The sequence below is a fragment of the Neolamprologus multifasciatus genome, chromosome 15, assembly GCF_963576455.1.
Source record: "Neolamprologus multifasciatus chromosome 15, fNeoMul1.2, whole genome shotgun sequence".
Taxonomy (NCBI): domain Eukaryota; kingdom Metazoa; phylum Chordata; class Actinopteri; order Cichliformes; family Cichlidae; genus Neolamprologus; species Neolamprologus multifasciatus.
This window is the reverse complement of record NC_140453.1, coordinates 17,730,303-17,750,772: the sequence shown is the minus strand read 5'-3', so window position 1 is coordinate 17,750,772 and position 20,470 is coordinate 17,730,303. Positions and strand designations below refer to the sequence as shown.

Genomic DNA, 20,470 nt, shown 5'->3' with positions numbered 1-20,470 from the left:
TACACAGGGCATGCACAGTCTAATCAAAGAGTGATGATGTCAAAATCTATTTCTTCTCCATTGTCTGCATTCTCAAGTGGAAGTGTGTTTGATGTTATGGACAAAACAGGATGCAGTGACCTCATATAAACAGAACAAGCTCAAGCCTGGACAAGACAGGATGGCATGATTCAATACAAAAATTAATTCACCCTTGCATGCACATAAAGTTAATAGAGACACGTGAAAAATGACACCTTCCTCACAGATCAAAGTTACATCTAGACATGCAGACATTATATGCCTCAATGTGTCCTCTTCCTCCTAGACTGGGCTACTGCTCAGATGGGGGAAAAAAGAGGCTCTACAGGAGTCCACCCAGCGGACATAACAAAGAAAAACAGGATACAGCTGGTCAAAACTGACTGCCACAGCCAACATAGCCAAGGAAAACCAAGGCTTGTATTCTTTATAAGGAGTCTTGTCCTGTAATTCGTGACCTCTGCCATTAAGCTATCAATAAACTATGTGTCACAAAGTATTTAAGAAATTTGGAGGATATGCTGGAAAGATCTTTGGCACATTTTAGTGGAAATGATTAAACGTAATGTAGCGTCATGTGTTTTTAACTGTAAGATGTTCTCATTGCGGTATTAAAATAAATAAATAAAAAATGAAAAAAATACATTTAAAAAAAACAAAAACAAACCTTACTACACACACTGGATTGCAATCAAATCAAATTAGAAACTCAAGTACGGATGTCGATACTAAACTCAAAGAAATCCAGCGCCAGTCAAGATTTGTACTGAACACTTCTTACTGACAAACTCTACATAGTAAAATCCAAAGCAGTATGATGAAGGTGAGGTTTAAACTTACTTTCTCGTGTCTTGTTGTCCCAGTCCCAGGCCTCTACAATCAACGTGTATGTCCGCTGAAGGAAAAAGCAAAAACAAAGACATTAGACATGGTATTTATGACTCACTATTTCAGTTTTGTGCAGGTGGGCCTAAATGAGCTTTCCAAGTGTTGGCCATTGACTGGTATAATGTGAACAACAGGAGTCTTCAGGATCATGCACATGTAATAGTTGTGTCCATAAGCTGCATTTTGCAGCTCTTTTTCCTTCTACAATCACACTCTTCAGTAACGAAACAGAAATCGATGCATTTCCAGTAAATGAAGATGCAAACAGAGTCTATCAGAGTACACCTTATATCCCAATGCACGCACAAATGTTTGGGACTATTAATGACAGGCCACACTGTAATGCCTGCTGTACAATGAAAAGTCCCACTTTATTCAGTGATTACTGTGACCAGTCCAATTGTGACATGGCTGTTGTAGTGAAACCCAGTGAGCAATGCAAGACAGAATTTCAATTTATTTTACTCGTCTTGAAGGTTGACATTTAAATCTAAAGACAAAGAGGAATTGAGGACAATGAAATATTCTCCAATCAATTTTTGTTTTTTTGTAACTAGAGGGGTAAAAAAAAAAAAAAAGGGAACATTAAACAACCTTTGTCATTTTGTTCCTAAAAATCAAAGCAGTACGCATTAATAACGACAGTTGTTTCCTAAAAACAGACCGAACCATGGAGATGATCATTTTAGCCTCAGTTGTGCTGCTCTCAAACATCAGCACGCACGGATACAAAAATCAATTTTACTGCTACTACAGCGTCTCATATGGACCTCGGCCCCATTATCCAAAGGTATGCTGAAGTTACTGCTGAATCATTGGGTTTCATTGACAGTGTAAGACAACAAGTACAACTGTGGAAAAGAGCCAAGACAGGGAACAGGACTTCGATGTGAAAAGTACATGACAGGAAGATAATGCATCGCATTGGGTATTAGGATTATAGTTGGTTTAAAAGAGTTTTTGTACCCTTACAGAGCGGTTCAAACACATCAAAACGAGATAAGAGCCATTCAGGAATACAACTACAAGATATAGTACATGTCAGGCAGGGGCTATGATCACATGTACACATTTCAGTCTAATGTGCAAAAGTGATGTCTAATTTTTCTTTGGCTCAATCCAGTGGAACAGAATGAGTCTATAGGCACTCATGTTGGTTTTGTTTTAATGAAGTTTAGCAGCCATTATACAAAAATTCTGGCACCCAAGGTTGGTGCTATCATGGAGATCAAATCAGGTAAAGAACCATAGATTTATTGTTTGTCTGAATAAACCAAAAAACCAAAGCCAATCTTTCCTGCTTCAGTCTCCAGTTTTTAAGTTTGCCTTTTATCAAAAAAGAAATTAAAAAAAAAAAAGAAAAATCTGCAAAAATGTACGGTCACTTTGCCAGTATAAGCTGTGTGAGATGAATTGGCTTTATCCTTGGTTGTCAGACAGTGAAAGAAAGCAGTGGCTAAGGGGATTATCTTGTTTCTGTCCAAGTTATGCTTTACAGTTAACCAGTACGACAGCACTACATGGGTTTTACCCTCTGCTGAAATTATTGTGCAATTAATAATAAAGACGAGCAAAGATACGATTGATGATCTATTGATGGCGTTTCATTAACGTAAAAGCTCCTCTAGTTGCTTAACTCACCTCGACCAATGGACAGATGAGACCGCCCACTCTAATGCAAGTCAGTTTATGGACTGAAATTGTTTTATTCACACTTAATGGAAACCAGACGACCGTTTGCGTTTTAAGCAACGATGCAGCAAAAACATTCTGCAAAGCTGATGCTGCTCGAGTAAACACCAGCACACAAAATAACCAAACTAACCAGTATCACAGTAATCTAGCTGGTGTGCTGCAGGGCACACTGCTAGGCAACTAGCTGACCTAAATAGCACTCATTACGTCACCGCCAGTGACAGTTGTAGTAGCCAGTGTGACTGCTGTGATCTCTAGTGTAATGTCAATGACGGGGCATTAATCTCAGTGTGGATGGAAGGAAAAAAAAAAAAAAAAAAAAAAAGATAGTAGTAGTAGTATTTGAGCTACTTAAAGTTGAATGAAATGAGGAGGAGAAATCAGGGAGGGTCACTGTAAAACGTGTACGTCTGCCTACGTTGTTGTTCTGGGGGACCAACAAGCTGGTAGGCTAGTTGCTGCTGGGCTGTGGGATTAAGGAGGCTTGTCTGGCTGTGGGTGGCAGTGGGAGGGGAGGGGAGTGTTATTGTGGAAGATCATTGGTGAAAAGAGAACGGGATGGAAGATGACAGGATAGGTGTGAGCGGGAGGGCTTGGGTTAATAAGGATTGGGAGTGCAGGTGTATGAGATTGTACGTATCCAGGCAAGACAACATTAGAAGAGAAAAGAAGGCTGGCGTGAAGAGATGGAAAGCTATAGTTAGAAGTTGAGAGAAATCAGGGGATCAGGGCATCGGCAGACTCGTGCTTCTGTTGCCGGAAGCTTTGCCAACCCATCCGACCGCAGACACACAACAGATGCAGGCTCAAACGTGGATTATTATACATGAACGTGCATCATCCCACGACACGTAGACGGCTTCTGACCTTTCTAAACACCCACCCTCCCCCAACAACAAAAGGGTGGGCTGGCCGACCCACTCAGAGCATTTGGATGGGTGGGTGCATATGCCAGAGGATATAAAGAGGAACTATAAGTGGCAATACATGCATTTGGAACAGGAGATCTTAGAATGAAGCCTGTCTGTTTCGTGAGACTATGCAGAGAGACGAACCTCGTCGTGACGCACATTCAAAGATTAAACAAAGAAGGGGTGGTCATACCGTGACTTGCACCTTTTAGGGTTTACTTTAAGTCCAGGCTTCCTTACATGCCTACATGTAGTAAACGTTTGAGTAAACAGTCCCGAATCAGCGCACGCTGGGGATGAGCAAAGCCATGGACTAGTCTGGTTTCCCACAGACCGTCCCCGTCTGTGATTAGCTGGATTAAGTGACAGCTGCCCAAATGGTTGGAACAAGATAGATGGATGGGCAGAGGGATAAAGGGGAGGAGTGGGGGAGGGAAGGGGGTGAAGGCAACTGAACAAAGACCCTTGTCCCAACACCGTAACTCATCCCCATTCCAATCAAAACCATTGTCCATGAAGAGACACAGTCAGCACGGGGACAATTACTGTCAGCATGTGTGCTACTGAGCCTGAGCAGCACAGTTGAATTGCTGAAGTCAAAACAAGCCGCCAGTGGCTCCTGTGCAAGTCCTAATCATATAATCAGACTCAGAAAGTATCCTAACATCATTAACCTGCCCTTTTTTCAACTCAAAACACACCAGCCATGTCTGACAGCGTGAAATACATCATTTCAGACTACAAAGTATCTGCAGTCAAATCTCCAAAACCCTTCCTAATGGATTAGAGGATTTACTTGGAGAAATCCAAGCTTTCAAGTCAAGAAGGGGGAGCAATGGTAAGAAACAAAGGATGTTTGTTGGATGCACTCAGTGACTTTGAGGTAATGTTGCACTGACATTTAAGGGGGGGAAAAAAATCATTATCTATTCCAGGTAGTTATTTTAACTCTCCACAGTAAACCACAATGCTGATAAAAGCAAAGGATGTACCACTAGTGATGTCTGGGGAGAGCTACAGGTGTAGGTTCCCACGCCAGACGATGGGTGGATGGGTGAGTGGAAGGTGGCTGTTGAAATAATAAAAAGGGACGGGGAACAGAGAGAGGTGGCAGTGGGAAGTGGAAGCCGGGGCAGGTTGGGGTCACTAAGCATGGGATCTGCACGCTTCTTTTTCAAAAGAGGGGTCAGCCCTCTGTATGTGGGGGCGACGTGCGGGTTTGCATTCGAAGAATACTGAGAATGTGAGATCCAGGGCTGGTGTGTAATCCCATGCAACATCCCCGTCTGCCAACAATTCCGTATCGTTGGAGGGGTGCGTCTGCTTTGTAGATCACAGCTTTGATTGACTAATTTCTGTCCCCTGGGGAAAGTTGGGATATCAACCGAGCTTTGAGAACAACTTTCACATAGTTACTATAAAAAAGGTCTCAGATTAGCACTCGCAATTTAAAAGGAAACACAAACAAACAAAAACAAAAAAAGCCCCGTCTGTGTCCTAGAGCTATTTTTGTTTCGCATGTCTGCTGAAAGTAGCCTATATGCCCACCTCCAAGCTCGTTTACAGAGAGTTTAACTGATGTCTCCTGATTTATTGCCTTCTGATGGGACAAAAGGTCATCACAATTCATTCCATGGCCAGTAATCGCCACATGTAATCTTCATTAATCTGCGATGTCAATCCCAGCTTTTGATGTTAATAGGGCCGAGTTTACACTATTCTAGTGTAAAGGCACTGCACTAGAAGTCCTTCCTAGACTGGACACAAGAGCATGTGACACAGGATCTCTGGAAGAACTGCTAAAAATCTGGATTAATGAGAGATATGACATGCTTTGTCACCCTTAATATTTAGTACCAGGTAAGGTGAGAAATAACAGAATTAATCTGGTATTGCCATTTCCTAATGAATCAGGAACAGTAATCAAGCAACCCCAAAGCAGAGAAGTTTCCAAGGGAAGGAAAGCATGCTCGGGTATAGGATTTTGGGCAGCTATTTTAGGGTAAAACATTTGAAAAAATTAAAATAAAATAAAATTGTGACCTTCCCATCACTTCTGCCAGTAGAGTGGACTTCAAATGTAAATCTCTCAGACTAGCTCCTCAATCTGTTCAGAGGCAAGGATCAAAGACCTCCAGTGGCAAAGTCCTTGCATATGTTGGCAGGCAGAAAGGTTGGATGGTTTTTGACCCTTCTTGACATCAGTGTTGGAACAGCACGGTGGCCATTCCAGGATTCCAGGTATGAAAAACTCTAAAATAACCTAGTAGGAAATTAATTTTCAGTCATAAAGACAATTAGAATCCAGAGCACACAAATATATGATTAATGTCGTCAACCTATCAAATATTTATGACATAATCCTGTGATTTTAACATCTTTAAAGGAGGAGAAGCTGGCAAATAAATCACAGGATTATGTTTGGTTTATTTTTTAATGTCCTCTAGCAGTCAAGTTAGGCATCATTTATTTTCACCATTGCAACCACAGGTGTAGTTGAGGAAGCAGATTACAGACAGTCGCATCTCTCCGGGCAGAGAGGTGGAGGGCTATGAGTTCTGCACGCCTGCCAGAGTCGTGTGCCAAGAGATCTCGTACTGAAGGCAAGGCATTTGGCTGGCTGGCATATACCGGCTGTGCACACACACACACGGCCCATTGAGCATGCTGCTACTATGCCAACAGGGTCATTACCCATGCACTTCCAATACAACAAACCCCTCCCCTCCTGGTGCTAATTAACCAGCATAATCCAAGACTGTGTTACACGCAAAACAAACACTGACACATGCACATGTGTATACAAAGGCTAACGAGCTCGGCGTCGCCGTGTGCTAGTTTAGAGTTACAATTAAAATAAGCTAAAAGCTAAGATGTGGTGGGGATGAGAGGGGTGACGCTACAAAGGCAGTTTGTCACGCCTGAGTAAAGAACATGTATAAATGCTGTAAGTTAGCTGAAAATAATTCACTGACAAGGCTGACAGTCACAAAACTATTGACAGAAATGCCACATGTCATGAGTTCATCCCGATGCGTGCCAAGTGAGAAAAACAAGTCAGAGTTCAAACAGGTTAAATCTCCATTACTGCAGCGTCTTGGATATTTGCAAATTACTTCCTCTGGAGTTAATTTGCCTTCAGAGGTCTAAGAGGTACTAGAGAAATAAGCGTGCTTCAGAAACATTAACAGGCTAATTCCTGATCCAAAGCAACAGGGCTCCTGACTGGAGTGCAACACAGGACCGCCTCCAGCATAGCCCCATTATCATTTCAAACAAGTTCAACAGAACAGTGACAATTTAACTGCCCATGTAATGACATGCTTTAATTACCCCCACAAGGACCCTCTCGCACCTGCACACCATTCATTTAACAAGAGGCAGGGGATGTGGTGGGCCACAACAACACGCTTCAATGCAGAGTGACCATGGAAATACACACATGTGCAGACACACAACTTACTGTACAACAGAGTTATACAAATAACATGCGCAGCATTCGTTGACAAGCAGTTCACTGTGCCACCTACTTAAGCAATGTTTTTACAATAAGAGACATAATGACTTTTAAAGTATGTGGTGAAAATACTGGAGAAGAAATTGTGATATGATTTAAAGGGTTTCCACCAGAAAAAAAAAAAAAAGTAAGACCATCACCTGTGATGAAGGAGTTCAGTTGATGTCATACAGCAGTGCTTGTGAGTCCTTTCAGGTGTAACTTTGAGCCTACATCTGTAGATCAAGTACAACACCTTAATCAAGGTGTCACCCCCCCCCCCCCCCCCCCCCCATTTAGACCAATTGCACTTCTTCCTCTGTTAATATGAACACTGGCTACCAAATGGACTGACGATATACCAGACAGTGCTTTTGCTGCAGTGTTTTAAATGTGAAACATACCAAATATATCATTGATCTTTAGCAGAAATTTAAAAACAAAACAAAACAAAAAAAAAAAACAACACACACACACTAGGGTGGAGCAGGTGCACTGTGCATTTACAGTAAATCTGAAAACACATCAGTTTCATTTTGAGCAGAGACTCTGTAGACGTAAACAGTGGAGTTTTCTCCATCTGTCCCATGAGCTCAGATCCACGAGAGAGTACTCAGACCAGCGTCTTAAACGCGTTCATGAATACACCCTCAGTACTTGTGAGATCACAACAAAAGAGCACATGCAGTCCCCTTCTAGACAGGATTTTTTAAACAAACAAAAATCCTTCAGTTACCAACCTTACCTACACTGATAAACTGTTTAAAAAAACAAAAAAAACAAAAAAACGTTTAGATAGTAAACTCCGATACATTATGGATGTAGTTGAGCTAAGGAAGGCATTAAGTACACAGCCGATGTTATAAAATTACAGTAGGTACACTGTAGAACAGATTCACTGTGCTAAATCTCACAGTTTTATTCATTTATCATTTTCCCTCTTCTACTTACATCAATGAAATCTGAACTGAAACCTTTACCACTGAAAATGACAAGAGTCCAAGAGTCTGCATGTTGGACCACGCAGATGCAATTTGAAATTTTGTGCATCAATTTGCCTCTGGTTATGTTTGCATAAGGTGTTCTCATGACTCTACGGGAAATGGCTCAATGGCAACTTAAAGCCCATTTGCATTCACAGTGCAGTGGTTTGGTTAAAATATGGTTTACGCCAAAGAAAAATAATGAGCTTATTTTCATACAGTGTGGAAACAGGATGTGTCACATCTTAAAATACCCATCTGCAACATTTTTACCAGTGTTGATGAAAACAGCTGTGATTCTAGAGATTTTATTCTTTTTAAAAACAAACTTGGCGTTTATGGTTTATTTTTATTCGACTTATTTTTAAAGATCAATATCCAAAGCCAATTAGTTAATTATGATGACTGTTTTTACAATAAAACAGAAGCATTACTTTCAGTCACCAAGACTTAGGCTACGTTCACACTGCAGGTCTTAATGCTCAATTCCGATTTTTTGATCAAATCCGATTTTTTTTGTCTGCTTGTTCACACTACAAATAAAATGCGACAGAAAACGCGCTTTAGTGTGAACGCTCAAAGCGGCCCGCATGCGCAAAAGAAGATGTCACACACAACGCGCTCTGTTTAGACCCAGAGCAAACAGTATTGTTTGACTGATGGCCCTTAATATAAAGACTTCGGACTTCACGTTTCCCAATTTTTGCTTTAAGGTATTTACATAATAATGTAGATGACCTAATAATTATCCTTATTGCTGTTTTAGAGGAGCGGTGCTTCAAAGGATAGTTGCAGATTTCTGTCAGAATCTGCAGATTATGCAGTACAAATAAAATGTTAACGTTTCTCCAACGTTGTCTTCCCAGCAGTTTCACCGGATGGCCAGGAAGCGTTCGCAATGTCTTATTGGGCGCTTCTCCGGCGCTGATAGTTGGCGTCTGTCTTGTGTCAGTGATGTAAAAGATGGATTTAATGCGACTTGACCATTCACACAGCAGTCGCTTTCTGAAACATCGGATATGTATCAGATTCAGTACCACATACGTTAATGACCCAGATCGGATTTGAAAATATCGGATTTGTGCCACACTGTCATACCATGATCGGATATGGGTCGCATAGGGTCCAAGAAAAAAAAAAAAAAAAAAAAATCTGATTTGATGTGCTTTCACCTGCAGTGTGAACGTAGCCTTTTTCTTCTCACGCCTCTTTTTTTTTGACAAGCACACAGAGAAGAACATGAACATTGTATTTACGAGCTCATTAGGAGAGGTTTGATTCCCATTTGAGACACACGAGTCAAAGAGCGTGAAACTGCAATAAATGTCCAAAAATTTAATCTGTAATCGCACTTAACTGTAAAAGATGAGAGCTGTAAAGACTGAAATGGTCCAGTTGTTAGTGAGGCTTTCATGATAATCTAGGAGTAAACCAACTGTCAGTTCATCACAGTTCACTGAAGCCCCCCCTCACTCAGTAGCATAGAGAATTTGGACTGTTGTTTACGTCAGTCCGCTAAGTCAGAACCCAAAGTGTGGAGCTACTGCCTGAGAAATTTAATCTGTTTACATCTTTGTTTAATAATTTATAGGCTTTTTTAAAATAAAATTGGAAGAATATGGACAATCATTTCAGGAACAAAAAAAAAATCTCATTCTGCAGTAAAGCTTACAGGAACATGTAGAGATAAAAGTAATAAAACTGTAGGCTACCACATCTTAATCACCACTTCTTAAAAAAAGAAAGGCTCTCTTACGTCCCATTATGTCACTTTGGGAGTTCAGTGCGAGTGGCTAATTGTATAATCAATACAGAACAACGCTGAATCACAGGTGAGACTCGTGTGAGTAGCTTTCCACAGACCAGCCCTGGGACCAGAGGAGGATGGATGGGGGAGGGAGCCACACAGAGGAAAGATAATTGTTTACTAGAGGCCTATGCAGCCGTCTCCTAGCAACAGCTCTGACACGCTCCGTATCAGGTGTGGTTAACCATGGCAGCCTGCATTAGCCTCACTCTCTGCGCGTGTGCATGCGCATTGAAAAGAAAAAAAAAAAAATATAGCTGCCGCCTCAGCCAGAGAGGGGAGGAAGGAGGAAAGACCTACATTACATGAGCCAAACTGCATCACCAAAGCACTGAAATGCTCTGCTCTGCTTCATTCTCATATTCAGATGCATCAATAAGAATCCTTGTCTGCTTGTCTGAGAAATGCGATGATACTCAAGAACATTTTCTGCTGCTCAAGCTTGCTGACGTTTATAAGACATAAAATAAAAAAAATAAGAGTTCTATGTTAGAAGGTTTCGTCTGGTACGGAGTTTTACTCTCGTAACGGGTCAGGAGCAAATAGATCGCATGTTATAGGTGATATGTGGTGTTGGATATGCATATATATTGCTAGATGCAGTATCCAACCACTTCACTTCCTTTTTCCGTTCATCTTGCAAGTACTTCACACCTGTCAAATGTGTGCACAGCATACTTTAACACAATTACTACCTAGTATCCTAGAATGTGCATCTTTATCCTAGGATGTATAATTCATAACTTGATACGAGCACAATGATTGAGTTGGCGACTGTGTCCTTGACCATCTTCTAGGAGTAGGTCAAGTTTTTGTACTTTTATTCTCAACAGAAGCATGAAACAGGAATTCCAATAATTTATGTTTGCTCCAGAAAAGAGTTATGTAAAATAAAATTTAGCAGGTACGGCTAAGTTAAGATGTCATTTAATTGTGAATCAAATCTGCTCACAGTTGAAATAATCAGCCGCATGAGACCAACTACACATTAAGGGAGTGCGTGAGCGGAAGAACAAATAAACGAACCCGTAGCACACTCACTATCCCTTTATCATAGATGGGTCAGAGTGTTTAAAAACTCTTTATTCTAGGAAACAAACTATTTTAAGAAACATGTAGTTTAAGCATTTTAAAGACACTGATGCCTGGTGTAGATCCCAGTAGAGTTTAAACTACCTCCCTACATCCATTTACTAGCAGAGTGAGGATGGAGGCTTGATACATGTCAAAGCCTGGAGCGGATAGAGTTACAGGCAGGATCACATCAAACGGATCCGGCTGATGTCACTTGAGGGCAGGGAGGATGAGAGAAAGATAGGAAAAGAAATTCCACCGGCAATTTCATTAGTGTTTAAATGGAAGTAAGCTCTCTCTTTCACTTGCTCTCCAGAAGTGCGCACGCAGCATGAGCCAACAAAAAGGAAACTCAATAAGAGTGGCCAAACAAGGCACTAACTTGGTCAGCTCATCTGCGAGCTGGAGCATGTGAATCTACATTGCATAAGGTCCATGGGCTTTATTAAACATGAACGCTGTTTTTATTTTAATGAGCAAATAGGCTTATTTTTAATCTTTCTAAGGCCAAGATTAAGAAAATCAGTGATTAACCTAGTCTGCCCTAAATAATGGAAATGCAGGGAAATGACTAGCCTAACCCTGATTTAACCATCATTGAGTCTGTTCCTTTTTCCCCTTTGGCCCAGTCTGCACATAATCAACTGGGACCCAAGTCAAGAACCTCCAATCAGAGCAGCTCCATCACCATAATGTTCAGTAATTTACAGACAAGATGGGTGATAGTAGCCAAACACAAAGCAATGTCTAACAAAGATGTGGTAGATTTCGTTTCCAGTTTGGACAAATGAAACCAATTCGGTGCATTCTGAATTCTATGTGGAAAAACCTGCATTCTATTTGAAGGCCACCAGATGGCGATGGCTGCGATTATAAACAAAAAATAAAAATAAATAAGACTGATATTGATTTCTATGGGAAACAGATTTTTATCCATCAATCCTTTTTCTGAAGCTGGCTTGCAGAGGCAGCAGCCTAAGCAGAGAAGCTGAGACCTCCCCGTCACTCGTCCTCCAGCCTATTCAAGTGAACATGGAAGTGGTGTTCCCAGGCCAGCCGAAAGATGCGAGCGTGTCCTGGGTCTACCCCGAGGCCTTATTCTGGTAGGACAGGCTTAGAACACCTCATGCAGGAGGCGCTCATCCTGGTCAAACGCCTGAACCACCTCAGCTGGGTCATTTTGATGTGGAGCAGCAGCAGCTCTACGCAGAGTCCCTCCGAAGGTTATTATATTTTATTGACAGGACACAGACTGAAATGCTAGGATGGCTCCTGCGTTGCCTACTAACATTACGAGATTGAACGTTAGCATTGGGAACACAGTTGATTTTTCAGCTGCAATGCCAGCTATCTCAAACAAAATAGCAATATTTCCTAAGAAAAATAATATTTTAAGAAGAGATGTTGCATTGAAACTCATTCCCCCTCGAATTCTTTGGACAGATCTTGATAGTTCCTTCACTAAATTTCCTCCCTTTGTCTACAAAGCTGGACAGTATCACTTGGATATTGGTTTTACTGCCTTTCCTATCCGCAAGTTAGGGTGGACACATCGCAGCAGTTGTACTAGTCGCAATCTTCCATGTGCTGTTTTTTTGCGTGCTTATGGACATCTTTCTTCTTCAGTATGTAAGGACAGACTGGAACACTTGTAGACATATGCTGCCCCCTTCAGTTCCAGAAGAACTGTAGTGGCAGATATGCTGCACAAGTTTCATCGTGTTGTCAGAATATCTGAATCAAAAGTTCTAAGTATTGGTTCTGGTGACATCCTAATTACAATATGAATGTCGGTCTAACAAAAAGATTTAAAGCCACGAGAGTATAGGCAGTAAATTTAGGACTGAAGAAAGTGGAGGCTGAGCTCAGAGGTGGCATCACTAATCAGTCTTTTTACTGGCATGCTGTCAAGAGAACAACAAGATAGAGAATCACTGGGAGAATTCCAAAGATGGATAAAAATCAGCCATTAGCAGCTGAATCATACTGGTGTGATGATAGAAGAACAGAAGAAACAAGAAGCTATGATGTATAGAGCCATTATTTCTGTGGAGACAATCATCTCCAGGAATACGTGATGACCTTTTTTTGTTACAGCTTGAGTGCTCTACACAAGACCGAGATTAAATGTTCACTTTCAGATTTAGCTTAGTTTCAATTAAACCGTTCACCTAAGTGTCTTTAGCAGCAACATAACCATCGATCTAAATTACGCACAGACTTGCATAGCCAAGATCCTAGAATTCAAATTTCCGCTTTCATAAGAAAGTGTAAGACTAATTAAGTGTATGTTTAAGTATGAACAAGAACATTTATTATCATCAAAAACCTAAGCAGATTTTTTTCTGTTGACATCAACATCTGATAAGGATCAAAATTGGTAGCAGGAATAAAATCATTCATTCTGCTCAAGCCTGATTCAAGACGACAGAAGAGTCCAGCCCTCGCTGGTTTTCGTGTGGCTCGAAATGGGCAGTTGACCAGATGACACAGCCAATAGTACACTGCATCTTTGTTTCTTCAGTGAGGAAAGAAACAAGGCCACAGCCAGTGACCCCGAAGACTTGTTGTGACATCTGGCACTGGAATACTGCGACGTTATCAGCCGGGCACTTAACAGAAGTACGACACACCAGAACAGCCCTCTTCACCTCTGCCTCAAGTTGTTGAGATCCTCAGTGGTTCATATTTTATGAGATATGAACCATGTAGTTAGTCCATATGAAGTTTGAGTTGGACTCGAAGGAATACTCAACTCAAATGAAATATAACTTGATGGTGAATATATATTGCTAGACATTGACTTTTTTTGTCTTTTAGCCTTTTATCAAGTCATTTTGGACACAGCAGACTGCCTCAGTTTGAGGAAAGATTTCAGGCATTTTCAGTCGTTAATAAATATGGTGCTCCATCCTTTTCAAAGGATCAAAGGCAATTAACATAGCCTTTGGGCTATTTGCACAAAAGCTGTTGATTATCCCGGAATCCTTTCCATGGTACAGAAAAATCCCTTTGTCGGATCAATTCAAATGAAGAACACCTCCAGGTACCCGAGTGGGCAATTAAGGTTCCCAAGGGGCCACATGAGAAAACGGGCCCTTATTGTTGAGCTCACAGTGAGCAGAGACTTCAACAATGAGCTGAACTCACTGCTCACTGTTAATTTTATCTCGTCAGAAGCTTATTGGTGCAGTCCTCCACAACAGGCCCATTTTCTCAGGTTAACATGGGGAAATTAATTGCCCACTCCTGCTCCAGGTGGTAGATGTATTATCGTTCAGTTCCACTAGCATGAGGTGCAAACCAGTAATTGGCGCCAGGAACAGAATAAAATGTCTATAAGACACGCCAAGAATCGACTAAAACGGCTCATGATCCGAGGAATACAACATCACCTCTACAACACTGGGCAGGGAGTCTAACATATGGCCATTCGGAGCTTCCAACCAGCTGTCACTGGCTTGCTGATGTTTAAGCAGTAATGTGACAGAAGACAGGTAAAGACTGATGAATTCAAGTGTAGAGCACAACGTTTTGCTCAGATTCAGTGAAAAGTTAAAAAGAAAACAAACAAAAAAAAACAGACCCCCCCCCCAAAAAAATAAATAAATTGAAAATAAATATTTTAATTTATGATTATGTTAATTTGCCCAATCACATTACAGCTCCTAATGGCTTTAATTCCTTAACAGTTAATAGGATTTCTCCCAGCCTCTTGAATTAAAGCTAAACATCTCCACTTAAACTGAATATTTATTGCACAAATAATCACATACACTCAAAATTATGCCTTTGTATCCAAATACTTCTAGACATTATTTCCTTTGAACCTAAAAAGTAAGTAAATGCAGCTGTTATTTCACTATTGGTCAACCACTTGTACTTAAGTTCACTTAGTTTATCATAATAAAACCTGAAGCACTCAATTAGTTAGGAAACTGCTGCTGATTTTGTCATCCATCCTCAGCTGCAGTTCAAAAGACAGCACACACATCCTGGTCTAAACAGCAGCCAATAATGTGCAGTACAGTTGACACAAAACATCCCCCTAAAGACGTTTTAACATCTACTCCAACTGTGTCAGACGTCTGCGTTCGCATATTGAGTTCCACTGGCTACTTTATAGTAAAGAACGCCTTTAGGTGTTCGAGGCTGTGTGAAAACAGTGCTTGACATTAGAGTGTCCAAAGGAAAGCATTCATTATCATAAAAACCTCAAACAGTAAAATTGCTCCTTTATCAGCTATCAGTTATTTAGATGGAAATGAGGTTAACTGGCCTGGAAGGACCACAAGCAGCCACCTGGCAAGCACAGCATGAGTGGAGGCTCCTGGGTGCTGAAGAGGTGCAGAGAGTTGTCAAAACCAGCCAGAAGTGCACACCGAGCTACTACCCATTCACTCCAACTGAACGCATATTTCAAACTTTGAGCATAATGTAACACACTCATTATTGTATTACAGAATTCATCCAACCAGCACCTACAACCAGGCTGCATCCCCTCACTCTCCTACACCTGTAAAACTTGGCTGTTGAATGTTGCTATGTGCGAAAGTAGGAGTTTTCACTCCCACACACCGACAATCACCCCACAAAACTGCGAGTAGCAAACAATAAGGTTCAACCTTTAAGTTAACGAGCTAAGGCTCAATAAATTGATTTGACTTTAAAATCAGCAATTTGCTGATGTATAAAGCATTGCCGTAACCATTTCTCCATAAAAGCAGAAGCACTCCCCACCCGCCACCATCTACATATCAAAGCATTTCAGAGTAATCACCCCATCACGGCCTTGACAGGTGCAAGCTGGTGGCCTGGAACAAAGCCAATCCTCATATATCAGGGCAACTTTAAAAGATGACCCAGTTGACACTGCGAAACACTGTAACTGCAATCGGATCCTTGTGAAGCATGCAATCATTTAGCCCCGATGTGTGTCAGTTCTCATAAGGACAGGATGCTGCTAAGCACCCCCTTTAATGAGGTCTAGCTTCTCTGTAATAAGACAGACAGGAGGTGGGAGATGCTACAAAATCATTTTGGATCACTGCTTTAAATCTATTCCAACTGCGACTCCTTTACAGGTTCTTGCCTCCAGTCTTAACAGTATAAAGGAGAATCGCTTCAATTTGAGCCACGACAAGCAATTGTTGATATAGCTGCTCAAAAGTTAAAGGTAATCTGCTCGGACCTTTGAGAAATAAGCTCTAGATGAAATAATCAACAAAATAACTGACTGTCAACTAAATTTGGAAGCAACTGTAAGCTGTAGTTTTTTTTGTTTTGGGGGGGGGGGGGGGGGGGGGGTTGGTTTTGTTTTTTTTGTTTTTTTTATCTGGTGGATCTTATTTTGAAAATATGAACTTTTCTCCAGGTAGGTGTTGCTGGGGAAAACCTCATTTATGCAGAATACCAGAGCGTTTTCTACCCACGAGTTTGTGCAGGTGTGTGCTTGCGCGCGCGTGTGCCCGCGGGTACTTGTAACAAGGAGGGGGAAAAAAACCCAAACCCGCCCTACATTTTAAACCGGGTTCAAAATGATGCACTGTCTGAAGAAAGGGTGAAGAAAGGCTTAACTGGAGCAAGAGAAATCACTCACCGGCCAAGCAAACTGGAAGGGGATCACAATCCTGCCACCATCGTCGACTTTATTCGGGTTATTGTTGGCGCCCTTAAGAGAAAACGTATTTCCACCGACAACTTGCGTAGATTCAGCTCCGAACGTGCAGGAGCCAGTGGTGGCCACCTCCATCTGATATTCCTTCAGGCACACTTTGAAGTAAGTGTCGCACTCGTCTTGAGTGCAGCTCAGGTCCTGGGAGCTCCGGGGACCATCGCAGCACTCCCCGTCCGCCAATTCGCCGTTTACATTCTCCACGGAGATCAGCTGCAGCTCGAAATAGCCGGTTGACTGGGACACCTACAACCAACGTATATACATTTTTTTTTTTAATAGAGAGGACTACATATAGGCTCTTGTGGAGAAATTACAGCATAGTTTATACATCTTAATCTGGTGCGCAAAAAAAAAAAAAAAAAAAAAAAAAATAGTATGGAAGTGGCCAAATCTGAGTCTTACTCTCCATTTAAAACGGTATAGAGGTTTTGGAGATTGGGTGGATGTGCCACAATATTTTTCTGCATCATGAATGGAGCACGTGAACAGCGTACAGTTTGCACGCTGGGATTTTAGACAATCAGGTTACTCTCAGACGGGAGCGAATTAACCGCTGCAGCAGCCAATTGATGCAATCCAACTTACAACTTGTTTGGTTCAGGCCTAATTCTCTCCCCTCAAGACGATGAATAAATTCAAATAAAGGAGTCGGCATTAAACCAAAATGGAGAGTTGCCTGTATCAATTCCTTACACTTGTCATGGTAACACGATCACATGCTCCACAACTGACGGCTACGTAATTCAATTATCGATTAATGTGACGCGAATATGCGTCGCCGGAGAGCCAACGCATCTCTCCACGCCCACCAACTTTTTAATTTTAATTTTAAACATTTTTTTTAATTATGCGGAGCAGAATTAAATATGAGTAATAAATAAATTATTTTTTAAAAAACACCCTCTTACCTCCGTCCATAACGTCAACAGCAGGCACACTATTGGGAAGCAATTCCTAATCCTGGTGAAATTCCACATGCCTCCGACTAATTAGAGTGATATGTGTGGAGGTGGGGAGGGGGGGACGATTTAAAAAAAAAAGACAAACAGCCGCGGACCCGGCGACTAGTTCCTCCTCTCCATACATGCAAAGATGGAATATTGACACGCGTGTCGTCTCCAACGTGTACGTCCAGATTTCAGCGAGGCATTACATGCGTGTGTGTGAACAGGCGCAGTGATGGTCCATGTACAGCAGCGTCCCTCCGTCAAATCTCTCCACACAGCAACTGAGATGTTTCGTTGCCACAGCCTGAGGAGAGGATGTCTGCTGTGATTGGCAGCTCCGCAAACCACTTACAAATTGGCCTGCGGGCAGTCTCTGAGCCAACCGGATTAAGGGGCGGACAATAGTATAATAACCCCCGCTTCAATCCTCCTCCACCTCCGCCTCCTCCCAAAACTTGAATTGTACTGCCTTTCTATTGAGCTTCATTTAGACAAACCGCATTACAGCGTGCAAACAAAGCAGGGGTCGACTTTAATTAAACGCGGCCGCAAAGATATTATAATGAGCATGGCCATTAGCCTATGTCAAATTAGGAATTTATCGGCGCTGCTGTGCTTTTAATTACAGTCTTAATTAGGCCCAGAGACAAATTTGGATGGGTGTTTAAATGAAGTGACGCCCGATGGCAGAAGGCACATTAAAAAAAAAAAAAGATTTGCTCTTAAAGTTAACAATAATAAGCCTTACAAGTGTGCTAAATGTTTGGCGTTAATCTGCGGGGATTATTTGATTCATTTACAGTACAGTTTCATTTTCTTTTCAAGTGGTTGCTTTTGATTTTATCTAATAATGCTTAAAATTGTTGCCACTAACACCGTTATTGGAGTGATATGGAGAAATAAAGAGGTGCAAATGTATTTAATCTAATCATCAACATTTCTGGAGCATTAACTGCGATTAAAGGTTTAAAAAAAGAGGAAGGAAAAAAATACTCCATACAACGCAACACTTTTCAGTCCACGAATTGCAGTTTAGAGCGCCCTCTACTGTCTATGCAATACTCGTCAACTTTAAAAATATGAAATCATGTTCGAATTTTTCCTGTATTTTTTTAGGTGTTGCGTGGATCTTAAGTTAAAAACACAAACCTACTGTTGGTGCAGCATTTCCCATCATACATTTTCTCTTGTTTCCTTTGCTTCTCTGTTCTCTGCTGCATCTCATTGCTCTTTGATTTGACCACATAAATCCACAACGAAACCTCTCCCTTATTGACTTAATGAGCTGCCTTGTCCCCAGCTCATTCCGCTGCCTTTATACTCCACGAGGAGTGGAGGTGACCCCCTCTCGAAGAACACAACGACAGCAGCAAGCACGTTTGGTCATATAAAATGACTCCTCTTCTCTCAGATTGTACACAGAGGCATACATGCTCACAGAAACAGATGTTTGGGATACCTGCATCTCCTCACAGCGCACTCAGGTGATCTGGTCCTCCCTGATAGATGGTCAGTCCTTACCAGTGTTTTTCCATGCTTTATAAGCCCATTATAAGCACAGCAATAATCATTTCTCAAAGCATGTTCAAGCTCTTTTGATATTTCTTTCTTCCTGCATTGAAGAAGTGAATTAAGGTCACTTCTAATAGGCAAGCTGCAACTAGCGGCTGCTCACTCCGAAAAATAAAGCACCTGCTGTGAAAAAGGCTGCTGTGAAAAGGCTCCCTCTTTAACCATTCCAGTTATTCACCCACAACTAAGAATTAATTCTCCTTTAATCTAATGCTAATTTACACTTTTACAACTTCCTCATCTTCGACCCGAGCCAGAGTGTCCACATATTGTTTTTCTTCAGTACTATGAGCCACACCTTAGCATGAGCGTGATTTGTAGGTTAAAGCTCCCGATATCCAGTAGTTTAGCAGCCCCTTTATTTGTTATTTTTCTAAATACTATAATCATGTAAGGTTTTAAGTAAGATGTGCACTCATATTAACAGGACTGGATGTTTTTGACTGCAGCATTAACTGCATGGGTCATAGATGGGAGGTATTTAAAGAAAACTAACATCTCTGTTTCAAGCCTAACATTGCTCTGTTAAACAATGGCAGTATTCACTGCCACGAGTACCCAGATAAACTCGCCAAAATCTATGACAACAATTCTACGGGCTCAGGTAGACATTTACCACGCTACCAGGATAAGCTGCCACTCAAAATGTACGTGACAGCAGCCTTCAGCCTCCTTTCATGTCACTGTCTCCTCCTCATCAGGCGCCTGCCAACCTGTCAGATAGTCCTTGAAGGAGGCCGCCGATATCCTAAGCCACCGCAGTCGCTTTGACTGGAACATTTCACACGCTGTCACAAGTACATGTTAGTGCCTTAAGTTGGATAAGTAAATAGTCTTGGGTGGCAAAGGAACAATGTGTAAGAGTGTGCATGTTCCATGCTGGGAGATAATGGTTCAGCTTGTGGTCAGCCCAAAAAAATGTGATGCAGGCTCAAAATACAGTATTTAAATTTTTGGTTGCTTAAAAGTTCTTGTGCGGTACCTTAAACCTACTGACCCAATGTCTGCACTGTTTAAAAGGAATCATGAGAGTGGTATTTGTGGCTTTGGGATATTTTGCCAATGAAGCAAACACAAATGTTCCCCTCTGGGATCCATAAATTTTCAAACTACAGCCAATAATTTTCTTTTTTACTGAATACTGGAGCTAACGACCTGCCTGGGATGCACCGTGCTCTCATTGTCTGACAGCTGGCATAGGTTCAAGTCAGCCCCATGACCCTAGGTAAGCAGAGGAAGATGGATGGATGAAAGGACTGTTGCTACTGGTCTTATTGGTTTTTGGTGTTGCTAAACTAAGGCAGTGACCAGCATGTTTGCATTGCTATTAGGATGCTGGTGTTAATGTTTAGCAGAGAGCCCTAGAGTAAAGCCTAAGAGATAGATGTGGCTTTAGATT

General features: G+C 41.5%; 1 protein-coding gene and 1 long non-coding RNA gene across 3 annotated transcripts in view; one reads left to right on the top strand and one right to left on the bottom strand.

The window, feature by feature from the left end:
• The window catches only part of jag2b (jagged canonical Notch ligand 2b), a 43,867-nt gene extending 25,796 nt beyond the window's left edge, over positions 1–18,071 (bottom strand). Inside the window, exons 1-3 of one of the 2 annotated variants that reach the window (XM_085132635.1) lie at positions 17,461–18,071; positions 16,475–16,795; positions 862–916 (exon numbers count right to left, since the gene is read on the bottom strand). In XM_085132635.1, the coding sequence (XP_084988761.1) occupies positions 862–916; positions 16,475–16,795; positions 17,461–17,529 (445 nt within the window). In that variant the 5' untranslated portion in view covers positions 17,530–18,071. The remainder of the gene's footprint in view (positions 1–861; positions 917–16,474; positions 16,796–17,460) is intronic. The other variant, XM_085132634.1, reaches the window with a different exon arrangement.
• Positions 1–20,470, top strand: part of LOC146501882 (uncharacterized) — a 230,233-nt gene that overhangs the window by 112,035 nt on the left and 97,728 nt on the right. The gene's annotated exons all lie outside the window — the stretch shown is intronic.